At 42.4% G+C, this 17,221-nt stretch overlaps 1 protein-coding gene across 1 annotated transcript in view; it reads left to right on the forward strand.

The window, feature by feature from the left end:
- EXTL3 (exostosin-like glycosyltransferase 3) overlaps positions 1-17,221 on the forward strand; it is a 190,584-nt gene that overhangs the window by 166,766 nt on the left and 6,597 nt on the right. The window contains exons 5-7 of the mRNA XM_011983900.1: positions 1,436-1,563; positions 7,696-7,840; positions 13,095-13,223. Of these exons, the coding sequence (XP_011839290.1) occupies positions 1,436-1,563; positions 7,696-7,840; positions 13,095-13,223 (402 nt within the window). The remainder of the gene's footprint in view (positions 1-1,435; positions 1,564-7,695; positions 7,841-13,094; positions 13,224-17,221) is intronic.

A 17,221-nucleotide genomic window follows, 5' to 3' on the forward strand; every position in this document is an offset into this window, starting at 1 on the left:
TGGGAGGATCACTTGAGCTCAGGAGTTCTAGACCAGCCTGGGCAACATAGTGATGAGACTTCGAGAACTTTTTTTTTTTTTAAAGGTATGAATTAGAGTTTTGGCTCTTGCAACTTGCCAGTTGTATGACATCACTCTGGGCCTCAGTTTCTGCATGTATAAAGTGAGAGACACTATAGTCTCCAAAGCCCTTCTAGCTCTGAATTAATTGGATTTTAAGTGTGCTAGAATGAATTGATTGAAGTGTGAGGGCTCTGCATTAAGAACACGGAATAAAGGATTCTCTTGGTAAGGAGGGTGTGGCAAGAGGCGTCTTAGCTGGACCTCCAGCGGGAGGGAAGGTATTATTTGAAGCTGAAGAGACATGCTAGTAGGTCACAGAGCTCCTTGGAAACCATTCATAAATTTAAGTCCTCAGATGCAATTAATTCATCATGCCAGGTAGAGGTTGTCCTCAGTACAAGTAAAACAGTTTGTTGGAAGTAAAGTGATTTTTCGTGGCATTCTAAAAAGATCATTCTTCACGACATGCTCTTTGTTTTTGGGATTTGAGAGCAAAATAATGGTTCCCCTTTGGTTGGACTAATTAGACAAAGATACTCTAAGAATAAAATGAGCCATCCAGGTACTGACTGTGGTCATGATTTATATGAGTATTAGGTGGCAAGGTGAGTAACACAGCTACTCACCCACATTGTAGGTAAACTAAACTGAGATATGGTAAAATAAAAATTGTTTTGTTATATAGTTGTACTGTTTGAAGCACCAGTTTTTTTTTAATGAAGAAAATACTGCTTTGCATATATGTAGAATCACTTAGATGTTTTTTGAATTGGGATTTGCCGAAGATGCAGAAGCTGTTGTACTGAGTACATGACACCTTGAAAAGAAAGAAAAAGTTTGTGTACGAGTAGTCAGCACTGCAGGTAGGAATTGCAAAGGTGAAGTAATTAATCTCGACCAGAGGGGCTGTGCTCTTTTTTTGGGTTTATATCCCAAAAAGGCATTCGAATTGGGAGTGAGAAGTGACAGACTCACGAGGTTTCTGAGTTAGGTTTTAAAATTACTGACCAGGCTGGGAACTCCATAGCCATTGGAATCTCAGATCCACTCTGCCACCTTGTGTTCTCTGGGGAGAGTTGTTTTTAATTTCCCTACATCGTGTTTATTGCATGTGTAAAATAATCCTCAGCTTTTGCTTGATTCACAAGAAAATTAGCTAACGAATGAAGCTGAAAAGGTAAATCCATATACATTTGTTGAAGTGTAAGGCAGCTTTTATTCCTGAAAGGCACACGCAAGATTTTACAAGTGCGGAGATCAGTCAAAATTATTCAGTAAATCCAGCCATGATCTCCTTAGACCTAAATACACATTTTGTTTGACCTTCCATAACACAGCCTTGATTTTTAATGTTTTTCCTTCCTCATCACAGGTGGTCCGTACTGAGAAGAACAGTTTGAACAACCGATTCTTACCCTGGAATGAAATTGAGACAGAGGCCATCCTGTCCATCGATGACGACGCTCACCTCCGCCATGACGAAATCATGTTTGGGTTCCGGTGAGAGACTAATTTCCAGTCAAACACTTTAGGTTGCAAGTGACAGAAAACCTGGATTAGGCAGCAAAATGAATTTCTTGGCTGATGGTAACTGAGAAACCCTTACAGGTAGTCAGGGCTGATGTGGGACGTGGCTGGATGCAGGCTTGTCGATGGCGTTGGAGGAGTCTGTCTCTCTTTACCTCTAGGCTCTGCTCTGCGTTCCTACAGGCCTTCCCTCTGTGGCCGGGGAGGTGGAATTCTTTGATTGGCTAGACCGTGGTTATCTGCCTGCTCCTGGTGCTGCAGGTGTATCATCCTTAAATCCAAACCACATGGGCAGAGAGTAGAGGCAATGGGTAGGGTAGTTCTCTAAAGGAAATAGGAGGGTTTCGTTTTTAGAGGAATGGGAAGTAACTTCCAGGCAGGCAGAAGTGACATGTTACTGTGTGTTGGAGCAATGGAACAGTGCCAGGATCCTGGACCCAAAAAGATTTGGGGGAAAGAGGGTGTCAGAAGCAATGATTTGAAAGGGAAAAGAAGGGAAGGAGGAAAAGGAGGTGGTGGTAATGATGGCAGCGATGATAATGCTAAACATATGTTGAACCCGTACTGTGTGCCAGGGACTAGCCTAGGACTTTTTCTGTCTTATCTCATTAATCCTTCTAAAATTTGATGACATAAATTGTAGCTGTCTCCATTTTATATAGGAGTAAATTGAGATACAAGAGAACAAAACCATGTAGAAGCTAGGAAGTGGCAGCAGAGCTCTGGGTTCAAATGCAGGTTTGTCACACTCCCGACGTTCACCCAGCCTTCAGCTCTCGTGCCTTCTTGAGTCTTAGGAATTGCTGAAGGATCCCACTTCAGGGTCACTGCGGGGAAGAGGATGGAGTAGATGAAGGCTACTCTAAGAGTGTCAGGGACTGGGATGTTGACTTGGGGACAGTTGGTTACCTGTTTATGGTGAGGTAAGTACAAAAATTGAGGGCAAGCATTCAGAAACTTTTAAAGCAATTTGACATTTACTATGAAATCCAAGTATATGATTATTTTTCTTGTAGTTCTTTTTTTTTTGCAACATTTCTTCAATATAATTCAGACACCATAAAATTTCCTCATATTAGTGTATGTTTCAGTGGTTTTAGTATATTCAGAGTTGCACAAACATGACCATGGTTAATTATAGAAATCTTCATCACCACTGAAGGAAACCCTGTACCTAGTACCTATTAACAGCCACTCCCAATTTTTCTCCAACCCCTCTCAGTCCTAGGTAGCCACTCAATCTTTGTGTCTCTATAAATTTGCCTATTCTGGACATTTTCTATAAATAGAACCGTACAACCACGCATGGCCTTTTGTGACTTTCTTCTTTCACTGAACATGGCGTTTTCAGGGTTCATCCATCTTGTAGAGGTATCAGTTCTTTTTTTTTTTTTTTTTTTTTTGAGATGGAGTCTCACTCTGTTGCCCAGGCTGGAGTGTAGTGGCTTGATCTCAGCTCATTGCAGCCTCTGCCTCCTAGGTTCAAGCGATTCTCTCTTGTCAGCCTCCTGAGTAGCTGGGATTACAGGTATGGACCACCACACCCAGCTAATTTTATTTTTTGTATTTTAGTAGAGATGGGATTTCACCATGTTGCCCAGGCTGGTCTTGGACTCCTGAGCTCAGGCGACCTGCCTGCCTCGGCCTCCCAAAGTGCTGGGATTACAGGCTTGAGCCATGGTGCCCAGCCCAGGTACCAGTTAGTCATTCATTTTCTGTTGATGGCTGTTTGGGTCATTTCTATTTCTTGGCTATTGTGAATAATGCTGTGAACCTTCATGTGCAAGTTTTTGTATGAACATGTCATTCCTCTTGAGTGTATACCTAAGAGTAATGTGGATAGCTGCTTTAACATTTTGAGCCTGTCAAATTGTTTTTCTGGGTGGCAGCCCCATACTGCATTCTCACTAGCAGTGTATGAAGCTTCTAGTTTCTCCACATCCTCGTCAACGCTTGTTATTTTCTATTTTCAAAATTTATAGCCGTCCTAGTCATTGTAAAGTGACAACTCGTGTGTGTGTGTGTGTGTGTGTATTTTTTTTTTTTTTTTTTGAGGTGGGGGTCTCACACTGTTACTGAGGCTGGAGTACAGTGGTGCAATCTTAGCACGTGGTAACCTTGAACTCCTGGGCTCAAGTGATCCTCCTGAGTAGCTGGGACTACAGGCTCACATCACCACACCTGGCTAATCTTTACATTTTTTTTTTTTTTGGTAGAGATGGGGTCTCACTTTGTTATTCAAATTGGTCTGAAACTCCTGGCCTCCAGCAGGCCTCCCAAGTGCTGGGATTACAGGCATGAGCCACAGTACCCAGACATACAGTTGTGATTTACATTTCTCTCAATGTTGAACATCTTTTCATGTGCTTATTGATCAGTTAGTTAGCCTTTGTATACCTTCTTTGGAGAAATGGCTTTTCACATTCTTTGCCCATTTTTGTTTGGATTGTCCTTTTTTTTTTTGAGACAGAGTCTTGCTCTGTCACCCAGGCTGGAGTGTAGTGGTGTGATCTTGGCTCACTGCAAGCTCTGCCTCCTGGGTTCATGCCATTCTCCTGCCTCAGCCTTCCAAGTGGCTGGGACTATAGGCGCCCGCCACCATGCCCAGCTAATTTTTGTATTTTTAGTAGAGATGGAGTTTCACCGTGTTGACCAGGCTGGTCTCGAACTCCTGACCTCAGGTGATCCACCTGCCTCGGTCTCCCAAAGTGCTGGGATTACAGGCATGAGCCACCGCACCAGGCCAGGATTGTCTTTTTATTATCATGTTATAAGAGTTCTTTATATATTCTAGATGCAAGTCCCTTATCAGAGATCAGAGTTGCACATATTTTCTCCCATTCCATGGGTTATTTTCTTACTTACCTGATGGTATTATTTGAAGCACAGAGTTCATGTTTTGAAATTCAGTGGATCTGTTTTCTTTGGTTGCTTGTGCTTTGGGTGTAATATTTAGAAACCAGGCAGTTCATTTTTGTTGTATTTTACCAAAGTATTAATCTGTAATAATTTTGGGGAAAAATTAGTTCTTCCCCACATCATTTGAAAACCACTGGAGGTCAGGTATAGTGGCTCACGCCAGTAATCCCAGCACTTTGGGAGACCAAGGCGGGTGGATCACCTGAGGTCAGGAGTTCGAGACCAGCCTGGCCAACATGGCGAAACCCTGTCTTTACTAAAAATATAAAAATTAGCAGGGCGTGTTGGCGCGTGCCTGTAATCCCAGCTACTCAGGAGGCTGAGACAGGGGAATTACTTGAACCTGGGAGCGGAGGTCGCAGTGAGCCAAGATCACGCCACTTCTAGCCTGGGCAACAGAGCTTAAAAAAAAAAAAAAAAGCCACTGGAGTAGATTTCTTTGGAGGTCTTGTTCAAATTAAGTGTGGATCCAGAATAGAGAGTTCTTTCTCTGTGCTTCCATTCTGTTCACCAAAGGCCTAACCTGACCTACCTGGCAATGGGGCTGCCTTTGGCTTAGGCTTGTAAGAGCAGATGCTCAGATTAAAAGAGCAGTGGCTTTATTGCTCATCTGTCTTAAATCCATCTGTAAAGAATGATTTGACACATTTCTGAAAAATTAGAACATCTGTTCTTATTCCTCCACCCAGCCTCTCACATTTCCTTTGACCTCTTGCCTAGTGTACTGTTGAAGCAAGTCTATTGATAGCTGTGATTTAAAAAAATCCTTGTAAGCCGAGGTGTATTTTTTTTTACACGATAACAAATAGCTGACTCTCTCCATTTGTTTTTATGAAAGGAAAAAAGCCATGCAGTAGCTCCAGGCGTGTTTTGCTGCTGCAGGTGGTAGTGGTAGGGGGTGGGCGGCAGGGAGTGTGTTTCTGCTGCAGCGTGATGTGGTTTGGAGCATGCTGAAGGACTGGTGTGGTGAGCATAGTCGTGGGGTGTTAGCAGGAGAACTGCCAACCCTTAGATCCAAGGATGATTAAAGCCCAGCTTTAAGGAGTTTGAAGCTTATTAACATAGCTGGCATTAACATAGCTTCCAAGCCCCTGATTTAGGGATTTCTGACCTTGCCCATGCTATTTTCCAGCAGATTTGCAGGTGGTGAGAGAGTAATGGGAAGCCTTTTAATGTGTCTCTTAACCGTCATTCACGTTTGAGATTTAGCCTCTGGTAATGGAGCTGGTGAATTATTGCTGTCTGTACATCCTAACCTTTTCCTACCCTGGCCCTTTTCTTATGCGTTTGGGCATCCTTTGATCTAAAGCCTTTCTCTTATTAATCTCCCCAATTTGCTTATTTCACCTTAATGGGAATGAAACAGACCTAAGTTGAAAGGAAAGGGTAAGTCTAAGAATTCTTTCCTCTGGCAAAGATAGATCTTGACTCACTTCAACTTATGTAGCCAAGAAAGAGATAGAATCAATCGTAAGGGACAGATAGAAAAGGTATACCAAGAGACTTGAGAGCGTATGTCCTTACAGAAAGGAATACATGAATGGCCAGAGCAGCATTATTTGTAACAGAAGTGCAAACAACACAGAGGGCTAAATACTGTGGTTCCATTATGTGAAGTCCCTAGGTAGTCATTCATAGAGACCGAGAGCAGAATGGAGGCTGCGGAAAGGTGGGAGTGGGGATGAGTGTTTAATGGGGACAGAGTTTCCGTTTGGGCAGATGAAAGAGTTCTGGAGATGGATGGCCGGGATGATTGAACAACACTGTGAATGTCTCTAACGCCACTGAACCACATATTTAAAAATGATTAAGATGGTACATTTTATGTTTATTTTGCCACAATTAAGAAAAAATCAGTTGTCTTAAAAAACCCACCTAGAAGGCTATTACATTGTGATAGAAATTGTGATTTCTCATCTTTTGGATTAGATTAGAGTCTTCCAGACTTACTAGGAGAGGAGCTCTTTTGAAATAAAATCTGTGTCTTAGGAACTGAAGTTCCACGTAAGTGATGAGGGAGTTTGCAGGCAGTTTAAATCTCTGGCAGCCCTTCTGCAGGCCTGTTGGGTTCTGTGGAGCTTAAAACGCTTTCAGTTCTCCAATTTATCCTGTGACACTGGGGACCAATTTTATTTGTTCTACTTTGCCTATAAATTTGGAGATGATATAAAAGTTTCTACTGAAACATGTTGAATTCTCCATTTATTTCTGCCATTTAATGAAACCTTTCAGTTGTATGGTTCTGTAGACCACTTCTCACGATACACGTTTCTCCCTCAGCCCTGCTCAAATTTGGAATTAGGAGTGGTGCAGTTCAGTAGTCTTCTGTGGTTAAACCAGTGGTCTCCAAACCTTTTTATTATGTTCCTTCTTCATAAAAGAAAAGTGTGCAGTATATGTAAATTACATACACGTCCTACTGAACTAATATGTCCTGCTCATTAAAAACAAAGCCTTTCTTAGAAAATGTTGGTTCATTCATTTTTAGAGCCAGGTCTTGCTCTGTTGCTCAGGCCGAGTGCAGTGGTGCAATCACAGCTCACTGCAGCCTTGAACTCTTGGACTCAGGCAGTCCTTCCACCTCAGCCTCCCAAGTAGCTGGTAGTACAGTTGTACTCCACCATGCCCAGCTAATTAGAAACAATTTTTTTTTGTAGAGACAGGATCTTGCTATGTTGCCCAGGCAGGTCTCCAACTCCATGCTTCAAGCGGTCCTCCTGTGTTGGCCTCCCAAGTGCTGAGGTTACAGGCATGAGCCACCCTGCCCGGCCCTTTCTTGGAAATTAAATAAGCTAAAAAAAGAATTGAAATTGATATCATCTTCCTGCTTCTTAGTAGATTATTGTACATACCCCATTCTGGAGACCTCCTTAGTAGATTATTGTACATACCCCATGCTGGAGACCCCTTTCCCAAGTTATGACTTATTCTTTCTGGAAGGGTTGGAGGATACTGACTGCTAGAGGAACAATGTGCAAGTGCTTATTAAGGAAGCTGAATATGGTACCTTATTTACTTTCATCCTGTTTGGCTTGTTGTTGATTTTGTTTTATTTTGAAAGGATAAGAGAAGTAAAAGCCTAAGGGCCAGAGAGCTTGCTTGTAAGGTAGAGGCAATAACTGTGAACGCTTTTGATGACCCTAGAGCTTTGTACTCAGGTCTGTGTATGCACTTGTGTTTTTCAAGGGTGTGGAGAGAAGCTCGGGACCGCATCGTGGGCTTCCCTGGCCGTTACCACGCATGGGACATCCCCCATCAGTCCTGGCTCTACAACTCCAACTACTCGTGTGAGCTGTCCATGGTGCTGACAGGTGCTGCCTTCTTTCACAAGGTAGGAAAAAGCTGGTAATAATGGCATTGACTTGGTGAGAGTTTGGCCTTTGTGTGATAGTGGAATGCTGCCCTTAGCTTAGCTCTCCTAATGCTTCTTACGTGTTTCTTCTGTGCTAGAAGTCAGTTGTTTCCATTTTCAGAGACAATGATCAAGATGCTTAGAGCAATTCTGGGATAAAAAGTCAAGATGAGAGGGCTGCCTGTACAGTTGCACACAGGCTATTTGGAAACCACTTTATCTTTCTGGGCGTTGGCTCTCCCTTTGTAAAACTGAGGGCTCTGGGATAAAAGACACCTCAAATACCTTCCGGTTTCAACATTGCCACCCCAGATGTGGCCCGGCTATCAGAAGGTGACCTGGGCACTTTTCTGACTTAGATGTACCATGCCTGTCCCAGGCCCCGCGATGAGCCTCTGTGTGGCTCTGCCAGTTCTTTGTGATACTTTAGTGCTTATTCTTTCACTGTGTCTCATAATCTGATTTTCACTGACTATCTGAAGCTTAGGAGCCTGCAGTCTTTCCTCCTCTACTGTTCTGTGTTCTGTTTTTTGCTCTTGGCCTGTCTTCCCTCTCTACCTCTTCCATTCTGTAAAGTGGCCCCTGACCACGTGTGGCCACAGAGCACCTGGCACATGACTGGTCAGAATGGAGACGTGCTGTTAAGTGTAAAGTGCACAACAGCTTTCGAAAACTTGTAACAAAGGATGTCACATAGCTCAGTAATTGTTTATATTGATTGCATCTTGAAATGCAGTTAGTTTGGATTACTGGGTTAAATAAAATTACTGAATTTTACTGTCTCTTTTTACTTTTTAACGATGTGGCTTCCAGAAAGTTTACAGTGCTGTATGTGGTTTGCCTTCTGTGTCCGTGAGTGCTGCTCTCTACCTCCCTCCTGAGGTCTTCCCGGGCCCTGAGGAGTCCCTATTCTAAGATTACCCTGGCATTACCCCCACTGCCCACCTCACAGAGCACCTCTTCTGTCCCGAGTCTTCTCTGAAGACAGTGCTCCCTTTAGCCTTTTCCTGTAGACTTTGAGGCACTCATTTCCCCACATCTGTGCTTTGGCACAGGGCAGGCGTAGGGAACGTTTTCATTGCTTACCAATGACACTTCCTTCCCAACTGGCACATAAAGTCTCATTTGCAGCTCCTGTCGTCTGTCTTCCTGCCATCAGCTAGCCTTTTCATCGTGCCCTGACAGTTACCAAAGTTGGTGGCACCTGCCTCCTTCTCTTTGTCTGCATTCACACCCTCCATGGTTCTGGCGCCTTCACTGTCCTCACAGAAGACCCTCCCACCGCTTTCTCTGCATGGATGGTGAAGCGTCCCGGGGTCTAGCCTCTGTTGCTCTTCGTATTTTCCCTAGGCGTTCTCTCACACACTCAAGGTTTCGAGGCTTTTCTTAGCATCTGCAGGCTGGTGATTTCCTCTTCTGTATTCCAGCCTTGGCCTTTCTTGCTGAGGTTTGCGTTTGTGTATTTAATTGTTTTCAGCATATCTCCCGTTTGCCCCTCAGACACTTCAGATAAACTTTTCCCTCACCGTCTCTCCCCAGCTCCTTGAAGTATTTTCTCCCTTACATAGTTCACATCTTAGGTGGCGGCATCTTGCCGGTCACCTCAAATAGAACAATACAATTCATTTTTATAGGGACTTTTTTTTTGTTTTTTAAGACAGGGTCTCACTGTCGCCCAGGCTGGAGTGTAATAGTGGGATCTCGGCTCACTGCAGCCTCAACCTCTTGGGACCAGGTGACCCTCCTGCCTCTGCCTCCTGGGTAGCTGGGACGACAGGCATGCATCACTACACCTAATTTTTTTCTTTTTTTTTTGGTATTTTTTGTAAAGACGCGGTTTTGCAATGTTGCTCAGGCTGGTCTCCAACTCCTGGGCTCAAGCGATCTGCCCGCATTAGCCTCCCAAAGTGTTGGGATTACAGATGTGAGGCGCTGTGCCTGACCTATAGGGACATTTTGAACCAGCCTAAGCAGTCATTAAACTTTCAGCTGTTCTTTTAAAAACTTAATGTGTGAAGTTGATACATTCATCCCATTCTTGCACTTCTCCTCAGGACTTCCTTTCCTTGGGTGGGCTTTGTTTGGGGAATTGCAAGTAGGGTGAGAGGAGCAGGGTGTTAGCAGCTGGTCAGCTAAGAAGGAGCCACTGACTGATCTTAGCAGTGTCTACTCATACCTTGAGGATGTACTTTTCTTCTGAATTGCCTTCTCAGATTCAGATTGTTCTTTAAAACCACGAACGGTCAGGTACCTCTACTTTCAAGAAATCATTTACTTAATGAAATTTAGTATTTTTTCTGTGTGAAAATCTATAAAGATTACAGACTAGCAGCCCCCAAGCCTCAGTTGGCTTCCAGAGAGACTTTTGGGCCCTCTAGTGTTGTCCTATACACTGACAACTTTTAAAAATCAGAAGATTTCATAAAAGACCTGAGCTGCAATACAAATGAAGATCAGGTCCTATGAGGCCCTGGCTGGGGCTTCGTGACGGCTGCTCCTGTAGTTGGGGCCCATGATGGGGTCTGTGTGCGCTCACCTGCCTGTGGCTCCTTGTTTTTCTTACACTCATTTTGTTTTTATTTTTTTGAGACTGAGCCGTGCTCTGTGGCCCAGGCTGGAGTGCAGTGGCACGATCTCGGCTCCCTGCAATCTCTGCCTCCTAGGTTCAAGCAATTCTCCTGCCTCAGCCTCCTGAGTAGCTGGGACTGCAGGAGCATGCCACCACACCTGGCTAATTTTTATATATTTAGTAGAGGTGGGATTTCACTATGTTGGTCAGGCTAGTCTTGAATTCCTGACCTCAAGTGATCCATGCATGTGATAGATATTTTTTAAAGGTTGAAATAAAGATGAAACAAAATTTTAAAATAATGTGATCACTAAAGTCTTAAATTTTAGTGAAAGCAGTATGATTGAATATGTTTTATTATTTTTGAAAATCTTGATACTGTGTGTTACAGCAAGTCAAGTCTGTTTCTAAATTAAACTTTTTTTTTTTCTTCTTTTCTTTTCTTTTTGAGGTGGAGTCTTCTCACTTCTTTGCCCAGGCTGGAGTGCAGTAGTGTGATCTTGGCTCGCTGCAACCTCTGCCTCCTGGGTTCAAGCAATTCTTCTGACTCAGCCTCCCTAGTAGCTGGGATTACAGGCATGTGCCACCACGCCTGGCTAATTTTTGTATTTTTAGTAGCTGTCTCTTATACACATCTAGATGTGTATAAGAGACAGATGTTGGCCAGGCTGGTCTCGAACTCCTGACCTTAAGTGATCCACCCACCTTGGCCTCCCAAAGTGCTGGGATTATAGGCGTGAGCCACTGTGCCTGGCCAACATAAATCATTTTTGACAGCAGAACCACATGCTGATGGAAATAACTGAACATTTATTCTGATAATGCTTTCATCATAGTTTTTAAAAAAATTATTATTAAAAGGCAGTTCTTATTATTAAAATGTCACTTCTTTCAAGACATGAGTTACGTTAATACATTCTCATCAGCATACTAAGGACAGTCACTGGCCATTTAAAGGGTCAATAAATTTGAATTACCTTTTTTAAAAAATGTATTATTTTTTATTTTATTTATTCTTACTATTTTTTTTTTTTTTTTGAGACGGAATCTCACTCTGTCACCCAGGCTGGATTGCAGTGGCACAACCATGGCTCAGTGCAGCCTAGAACTCCCAGGCTCGAGCGATCTTCTCACCTCAGCCTCCTGAGTAGCAGGCATTACAGGCACACACCACTACATCTGGCTATTTTTTTTATTTTTCGTAGCTATGAGGTCTTCTCCTTATGTTGCCCAGGCTGGCCTTGAACTCTTGGGCTCAAGCATTTCACCCACCTTGGCCTCCCAAACAAAGTGTTGGGATTACAGGCATGAGCCACCATGTCCAGCCTGGATCACCTTTTTGTTTTAAAAAAAAAAAAAAAAAAGTACAATTCATTTTTTAAGTTCACCAACTCTTAAGTACTTTGCTGTTTAAGTTAGTTTATCTTAAATGAGCACATTTGTTCTGTGTTACAAAAAAATTTTATTATTTCACTAAATAGATTATATTGTAGGTAATGAAATATGTTAATCAGTTAATCAGTTTAGCTGGGCACTTCACCTATTCATTTGTTCATTACAGCAAATTGCAACATACAGCAGTTAACATGTGCCCTGTCTTGTAGTATTTGCTGATTTCTGTGGTATGAATAAATATTCTTACCTTGGCTGATTTGAAGTTATCAACATGAGTCACTGAACATGGATTTGGGAAGAGATACCCAGTTGTACACCATTACATAGTAATTTCAACATAAACAGTAGATATAGGTAACCTCAAGTTAATAGTAAAATACAAAGTTAGGAAGTAATGAGTTGAAGGTATTTATTGCATGGATTTTTAATATAATTATTTAATTTGAAGTTTATGTAATTACGTCTTTAATGGCTATGTTTAACAACAAGCTCACAACATTCTGAAAATGTAGCGGTGGGCATTCATGAGCAGGTGTGAGTGGCTCCAGCACGCCCCTCTGTGGGCCTTGTAGGACAGTCTGAGAACTTTGCCTTTTACTCTGAGTGAGATGGGAAGTGTTGGAGGCTTTGGAGGGAAGGGGTGACATGTTCAGTTGGCTTGAGTGTTAACACAGTCACCTGCTGTGCTGGGACTAGCACATAGGGAAGAATATGGCAGCAGGGAGAATCTTTAGGAGCTGATGTGGAGAATCCAGACAAGAGATGAAGGTGGCTGGGAGCAGGGGGTAGCCAGGGCCGATAGCGAGTAGTGACCAGACTCGAGAATCTGTACAGGAGGCAGCGAGGGATCGTGTGTTTCATGGTTCTGTGATTTATTGAGATCTGAGAAAATAACCAGGCTTTTTTCCCTCACTTATCTTTTTTTTTTTTTTTCACCATTGTTAGAGATAAAATAGTGTTCAACTGAACCAGCATCTGACCTAGTTTGACAAATCTTTATACTGATTTCAAAATTGCTGCGGTACCAAGAAGATGATATGACATTGTTACTAAAGGGGGTGATGATGGCAATTTGAATGGGATAATTCCTCACTGCAGAAGATCCACACGACAGGATGTCTCTAATCCCCGGCCCCAGCCCTGAGTGCCAGGAATACCTCCTAGTTACTGCCACACCCAAACAGCCCCTCCATCCATGCATATTTTGGCTGAAAGCCAACAACCTGTGTCTTCTAACACAGCATGTGGTTCTTTTTCTTCCTCTGACAGTATTATGCCTACCTGTATTCTTATGTGATGCCCCAGGCCATCCGGGACATGGTGGATGAATACATCAACTGTGAGGACATCGCCATGAACTTCCTTGTCTCCCACATCACTCGGAAGCCCCCCATCAAGGTGAGGTCCCGCCGCTGGTGGGACTGTGGATGCGCGCATGTTTACTTCACTTGTTTTACAGTAGCGCAGCACGTAACTGCACTGTACCTCAGAGTCCTCATTCATACGATAGGGATGATACTACCTACCTCATCAAAGGATTGTGGGCTTAAATGAGTTGTTACGACAGGGGCCCTTCATTCCTAAGGGCAATGGATAGAGATCAGAAGGTTTGGAACTTGGGTGGGAAAGATGTTGCATCATTATTTTTATTAATCTCTTACTGGAATTTAGCATTTTCTTCAATTATGAAACAGGCTACAGTTCACAATAGTATTTGTAGTAACTGATTTGTCACCAGTAGAAATCATAGATATCTTCGTATCACATTACCTTTGTTGGAATATCTGCAAAAAGTATTGTTTCTATTTGTTACCACTTTGAATTCACGGCAGTTATTCCCTTTCTTCTAGATGTTGTTATTTAATGCATTAGGAAAAGTGCATGTGTGTCACTGTGTTTTACTGAAACTTCCTTCCTTTGTCATCCTGTGTATTGCAGTTTATATATCTAAAAACATTATTTTGAGGAGTCCACAGCCTTGACCAGATTGCCAAGCCAGAGGTACAGGCGATGTCCATCAAACAAAAAACTTAAGAATTTCTGAGTTAATATATGTAAGGCTCTAAGAATAGTGTTGGCACATAAGTACTATGTAAATTATTTGCTCACAACCAAAAATACCCTCAGAATTTCTAGAATTCCTCTGACAGTATTATGCCTACCTGTATTCTTATGTGATGCCCCAGGCCATCCGGGACATGGTGGATGAATACATCAACTGTGAGGACTACTCACACCTGTGAATTCTAGAAATTCTGAGGGTGTTGTTCTGTTTTTTCTTGGAGTTATTAACAAATACACTCAGTGCATGGAAAGCCTGGTTCAACCCCCTTCCTGTCATCGTTGAGGGCTCTGTCAGCAAGTTAGAGCATGCTGGTAAGGGTTAGGATAGCTCAGTCCTTAGAGAAGCAGACATTATTAGAACCAGTATTACTGTGGAGTCTGTCACTTCAAATGAATATTTGTGACTGTGCTTATGTCTGTGTTTATGTCTGTGTTTATGTCTGTTTCGTAATTGAAGAAAATGCTAAATTCCAGTAAGAGATTTGTACCTGATGTCTTTAGAAGGGTCAACAAACTAATGAGGTCATATTTTCATTATAATCAAAAAGGTGTATTACTTAATTTTATGAAATAAGTTTACCTTCATGGGTGTCATTGCCATGAGTAAATAGTTGTGTTCAGCCTGGCGTGGTGGCTCATGCCTGTAATCCCAGCACTTTTGGAGGCCATGGCGGGCGGATCGCTTGAGGTCACGAGTTCGTGACCAGCCTGGTCAACACGGCGAAACCCTGACTCTACTAAAAAATATACAAATTAGGCCAGGCGCAGTGGCTCACGCCTATAATCCCAGCATTTTGGGAGGCTGAGGCAGGTGGATCACGAGGTCAGGAGATCGAGACCATCCTGGCTAACACAGTGAAACCCTGTCTCCACTAAAAATACAAAAGATTAGCTGGATGTGGTGGCACGCGCCTATAGTCTCAGCTACTCAGGAGGCCAAGGCAGGAGAATCACTTGAACCTGGGAGGCAGAGGTTACAGTGAGCTGAGATCATGTCGCCATACTCCAGCCTGGGCGACAGAGCGAGACTCAGTCTCAAAAAGAAAACACACACACATACACGCACACACACACACAACACTACACTAGCTAGGCATGATGGCATGCGCCTGTGATCCCAGCTACTCAGAAGGCTGAGGCCGGAGAATCACTTGAAGCCAGGAGGCAGAGATGGCAGTGAGCTGAGATCGTGCCACTACACTCCAGCCTGGGTGACTAAGTGAGACTCCATCTCAAAAAAAAATTAATAATAATAATTGGTTCTAAACTAAGTACCCACCAGCATATACTAATAACGATAATGAAATCATATGTTTAGAAGCCAGGTGCAGTGGCACACACCTGGTAGTCTCAGCTACTCAGGAGGCTGAGGCAGGAGGATTGCTTGAATCCAGAAGTTCAAGGCTGAATGTTCCATGGGCATGTCTGTGAACAGCCACTGCCCGGGCATCTTAGTGAGAAGTAAGTCGTAGCTTGAGTGCTAAGCAGAGTGGCCACCAGAGGACGCTGGTTCCATGCAGCAAAGCATAACAAAGATAGAAATGTATTTGGAGGCTAACTGTGGCTCCTGGGTAGAATATCACTCCTGATTGTCCCAGGGTTTCTTCTGTCCGAGACTTCTGCTAAAGTCTCACAAGAGAAGAATAATTAGCAAAATAATGTATCAATTTTTTTTAACTGTGAAAAATAATAGTCACAAGTATTTATATAAAAATAGTATGTTTTCCAGGTACAGTGGTAGGTCTCATATTAAACAGCGAAAAGACTTTGTAGACTTTGAGGTAGGGAGGCAAAGGTTTTAGAAAGCAATGAACAATGGGTGCAATTTTCTTTTCCTTATGTTTCCTTTCTTATGTAGCCAGGGACTGGATTTGAGTCAAGATGTGTGCATCAATTTATGCCTCTCTAGTAGACCAGAAGACATGGTCCATGAAAATTTAAAGTATCTGAGTGATTAGGTCCCTAATAATAGCATCAGTTACCTGAGCAGGCACAGACATGGGGGATTTTTCATCTTTGTAACGTGTGTTTGTCTACTGCATTATTAGGCCAGTGTTTCATTAGCTAAGCCATCTCTTCAGTGCAGGGGGAAGTAATGTGGGCATGGTGCACATGATTCTTACCAATTGAAAACTTCAAAACCGAGTATTCTCTCTGAGTTTTCTTCATCTTTCTGGAATATATGAAGAATTCAAGATTGGGATGAGTTTTCAAATTCAAAGGCTGAAATTAAGTGTGTTTTCAAACTCAGTAATTCCTTCAACTTATGAATCTAATTATTCATAATAAAGAACCAGTTTGAATTAAATATTTTATTTACCTAATTTTAATGGTATCAGGTGTATGTACTATTGTATGTTCAAAAATAGTAATTTTTTTGTTGTGCTTTAAATACCTCCAATTTTTACTGTCAACCTATTCCCTGTTTGAATTAGGGAGGTCTGACTGCTTTGTATGATTGGCAGTGTTCTTTCAGTAATGTTAATATCTTAATGATATTGACTAAAGAATGGGGAGTTAATGTCATATTATTGCTTTGAATAATGTACTACTTTTGCAAGGAGAACACAGAATGTAAATAGGCTTCATTCAGGATAAGAGATTAAAAAATCACCCGTAAAGTTTTGAGAAAACAGATGGCTTAGGTGGTAAGGAAGCCGAAATGCAAGTGAACGTCTTGGTTCTTTGGGGTAATATAGGTTCTTGGCATCTATTGAGGATTTTCCTCATTGTTACTAAGCATAAAATGAATATTTCTCTTAGACTGAGTTACCTGGAATCTTCCATGTAAACTGTGATCCACGATATTGGTTAAATAAGTAAATGTCCAAACTTCAGTTTATATTATAGTTATTTCATTCTTTTTAATTTTTTTGCATGTTTTATTATGCAACATAGTTATATATTTACAAATATATTGGGGATGCAGTCTTAAGTGGTTGTTTTGTTTTGTTTTGTTTTTTTGAGATAGAGTCTCGCTGTTTTGTCAGGCTGGAGTGCAGTGGCACAGTCTCGGCTCACTGCAACCTCTGCCTCCCGGGTTCAAGCGATTTTCCTGCCTCAGCCCCCTGAGTAGCTGCGACTATAGGCATGTGCCACCACGCCCAGCTAATTTTTGTATTTTCAGTAGAGACGGGGTTTCACCGTTTGGCCAGGCTGGTCTCGATCTCTTGACCTTGTGATCCGCCCGCCTCGGCCTCCCAAAGTCCTGGGATTACAGGTGTGAGCCACTGCACCCAGCTTAAAAGTTTTTTTACTGATGGATTACATGATTAAAAACATTTGGAAACCACTGCTTCCGTGAAAACAACAGTTATAAAGACACTTTTTGT

Source organism: Mandrillus leucophaeus, unplaced genomic scaffold, assembly GCF_000951045.1.
Source record: "Mandrillus leucophaeus isolate KB7577 unplaced genomic scaffold, Mleu.le_1.0 Scaffold256, whole genome shotgun sequence".
Lineage (NCBI taxonomy): Eukaryota > Metazoa > Chordata > Mammalia > Primates > Cercopithecidae > Mandrillus > Mandrillus leucophaeus.